The sequence below is a fragment of the Engraulis encrasicolus genome, chromosome 21, assembly GCF_034702125.1.
Source record: "Engraulis encrasicolus isolate BLACKSEA-1 chromosome 21, IST_EnEncr_1.0, whole genome shotgun sequence".
NCBI classification, from domain to species: domain Eukaryota; kingdom Metazoa; phylum Chordata; class Actinopteri; order Clupeiformes; family Engraulidae; genus Engraulis; species Engraulis encrasicolus.
Window position 1 is genome coordinate 10,328,621 of NC_085877.1, and position 2,500 is coordinate 10,331,120.

Sequence of the window (2,500 nt, forward strand, 5' to 3'; positions counted from 1 at the left end):
TCAAGGCAGTGAATTTGTCTATGACTCATTGTATGAGAGTTGTAAGGCACACATACTCACTCACACAAACACACACTTACAGAACGTGCACAAACACTCACGCACACACGCGTACCCACACACACGTGCACACAAGCGCGCAAACACATACACACACGCGCGCAAACACACATACACACACGCGCACACACAGGCGCGCACACACAGGCTCACCTTATCACAATCCATGGTCTTATTCTTCTCCTGCTTCTGCTTAAGGGGACCCTTCATCTCCAGAATCTGGAAGAGAGAGAGACGCGTTAGATCTCTCTCTCTCTCTCAGAAAGTGATCATAGACAGAAGAGTTTGACACACGCGCACGCACATACAGACCTCAGACAGAGATCAGCCTTAGATGAGCTGACAAACACACGAATCTTCCACACATTCTCTTTCTCTCTCTCTCTTACACACACACACACACGCACACGACTATTGTGTTAGCGCTGACTCATACACCTACATGAGGACATAACATTAAGTCCCACTCTCAGAACAGTGTCTCTCTTTCTCTCTCTCTCTCTCTCTCTCTCTGACTGAATTGAACCTAGGGGTGGGCGATATGACGATATTAATCGTGAATCGTGATATCGAGTACGCGAGAAGATCATCTCGAATCTGCCAAAGTGAAGAAATCGTATAGATCGTCTTGCAGTGAGGATGTTAACTATTAGTATCAAAGTGATGTTTGTTTACTTGTGTTGTTGTCTTCACTTTTATTATTTACATAATTATATTCTAATTGTGCACTTCATGAGAGTGTCATCAGTGTGCTACCATTTTATGAACTGCAAATTACAAATAGCAAGCATATCAAAATTGATTTTTGTGTTTTTTATTTTTTTGGATGGAAGATCGTGATAAAAAAATCGAAATAGAGATTTCATGTTAAAAAATCGTGATGTGATTTTTTTTCCACATCGCCCACCCGTAATTGGGCCTGAAAAGCTGAAAGTGGGACAGCAGAGAGATGAGGAGAAGAATAAACAGATGAAGGAGGAGAATAGATAGAGGAGGAGAAGAGAGAGATTTGAGGGATGAGGAGGATAAGCAGACATGTGGGAGATGGTAACATAAAAGAATGAAAGTGAAGGAAGGAGAGAATCTAGAGGAGGATGAACAACAGAGGGCAGGGAGGATAAAAAAACAGAGGCGAAAGGAAAGGAAATCATACACCTACAGCAGGGGTCCGGAACCTATGTCTGGAGGGCCGTTTGCGACCCTTGAGGCCGATTTATCCGGCCCCCGAGACAATTTTAATGTTATGCAGCATCACATGAAATATGACACATTTTGTAAAGGAATCTTCATTACATTTGCAATACAATTAAGTTCTATTCAGGGGACCCAGAGAAGGTGGGGTCTGTTTTAAAGGTAGCTGCCCTCTATAAAGTGCAGGGGGAAATCCTGGTTTGTGTTCATTGTACGGCCCTCGGAGGAATTTTACGGCCCTTGGAGTCATTTGAAGTGGCCCCTCGAGTGAAAAAGGTTCCCCACCCCTGACCTACAGTATACCTATATTGAGTTTGTGTGTGTGTGTGTGTGTGTGTGTGTGTGTGTGTGTGTGTGTGTGTGTGTGTATGTGTATGCGCACGCGTTACCTGGTTACTGCTCTTGAGAAGGGGCGGTCCCTCGTTGCGGGGGAGGGGCGAGGAGGCGGAGCTGTTCTCACTGTCGCTCCCGTCACTCAAACTCACCCTGTCACATGACACACACACACATGGACCAATCAGTTGAGGTCATTGGACTCACAGGTTGGCCAACCAGCCTCTGGCCCAACTGCACGCCAACTGTGAAGAACTTACAAAATGGACAATAACACATTATACACACACACACTGCGTCTTTTCTGTGTGTATTTTCGTGTGTGTACCTGCGCTGCCTGTGTGTGTCATGTGAGTGTATGTACGGGTCTTTCCATGTATGAGACAATATTGTGTGTGTGTGTGTGTGTATGTGCCTGTGTATATGTACGGTGTCTGTGTTTTTGTGTGAGGTGTGTGTGTGTGTACCTGCGGTGTCTGTGTGTGAGGTGTGTGTGTATGTGCGTGTGTGTGTGTACGTAAGGTGTCTGTGTCTGTGTGTGAGGTGTGTGTGTGTGTGTACCTGCGGTGTCTGTGTGTGAGGTGTGTGTGTACGGGTCTCTCCATGTCTGAGTCCATGTCGTTCTCGTCCTCCTCCTCTGAGTCGTCATCGTTCTCATCTGATGGCAGGTCCTGCATGATGGAACGCAGACCCAGAACTACACACACACACACACACACACACACACACACACACACACACACACACACACACACACACAGACACACAGACACACACAAACACACACACACACACAGACACAGACACACAGACACAGACACACACACAAACACACAACAAGGTTATTGGTGGTCAGTCTAAGTAAATTTAACTCTTCTATTTAATTAAGTTAATTTAAAAATGAAAATCTATTCCT

The 2,500-nt window shown here is 45.4% G+C and overlaps 1 protein-coding gene across 1 annotated transcript in view; it reads right to left on the reverse strand.

Annotated features, from left to right (window-relative positions):
- The window catches only part of mllt3 (MLLT3 super elongation complex subunit), an 82,882-nt gene that overhangs the window by 5,928 nt on the left and 74,454 nt on the right, over positions 1 to 2,500 (reverse strand). Inside the window, exons 10-12 of the mRNA XM_063187542.1 lie at positions 2,146 to 2,281; positions 1,641 to 1,737; positions 214 to 279 (exon numbers count right to left, since the gene is read on the reverse strand). Coding sequence (XP_063043612.1) covers positions 214 to 279; positions 1,641 to 1,737; positions 2,146 to 2,281 — 299 coding nt within the window. The remainder of the gene's footprint in view (positions 1 to 213; positions 280 to 1,640; positions 1,738 to 2,145; positions 2,282 to 2,500) is intronic.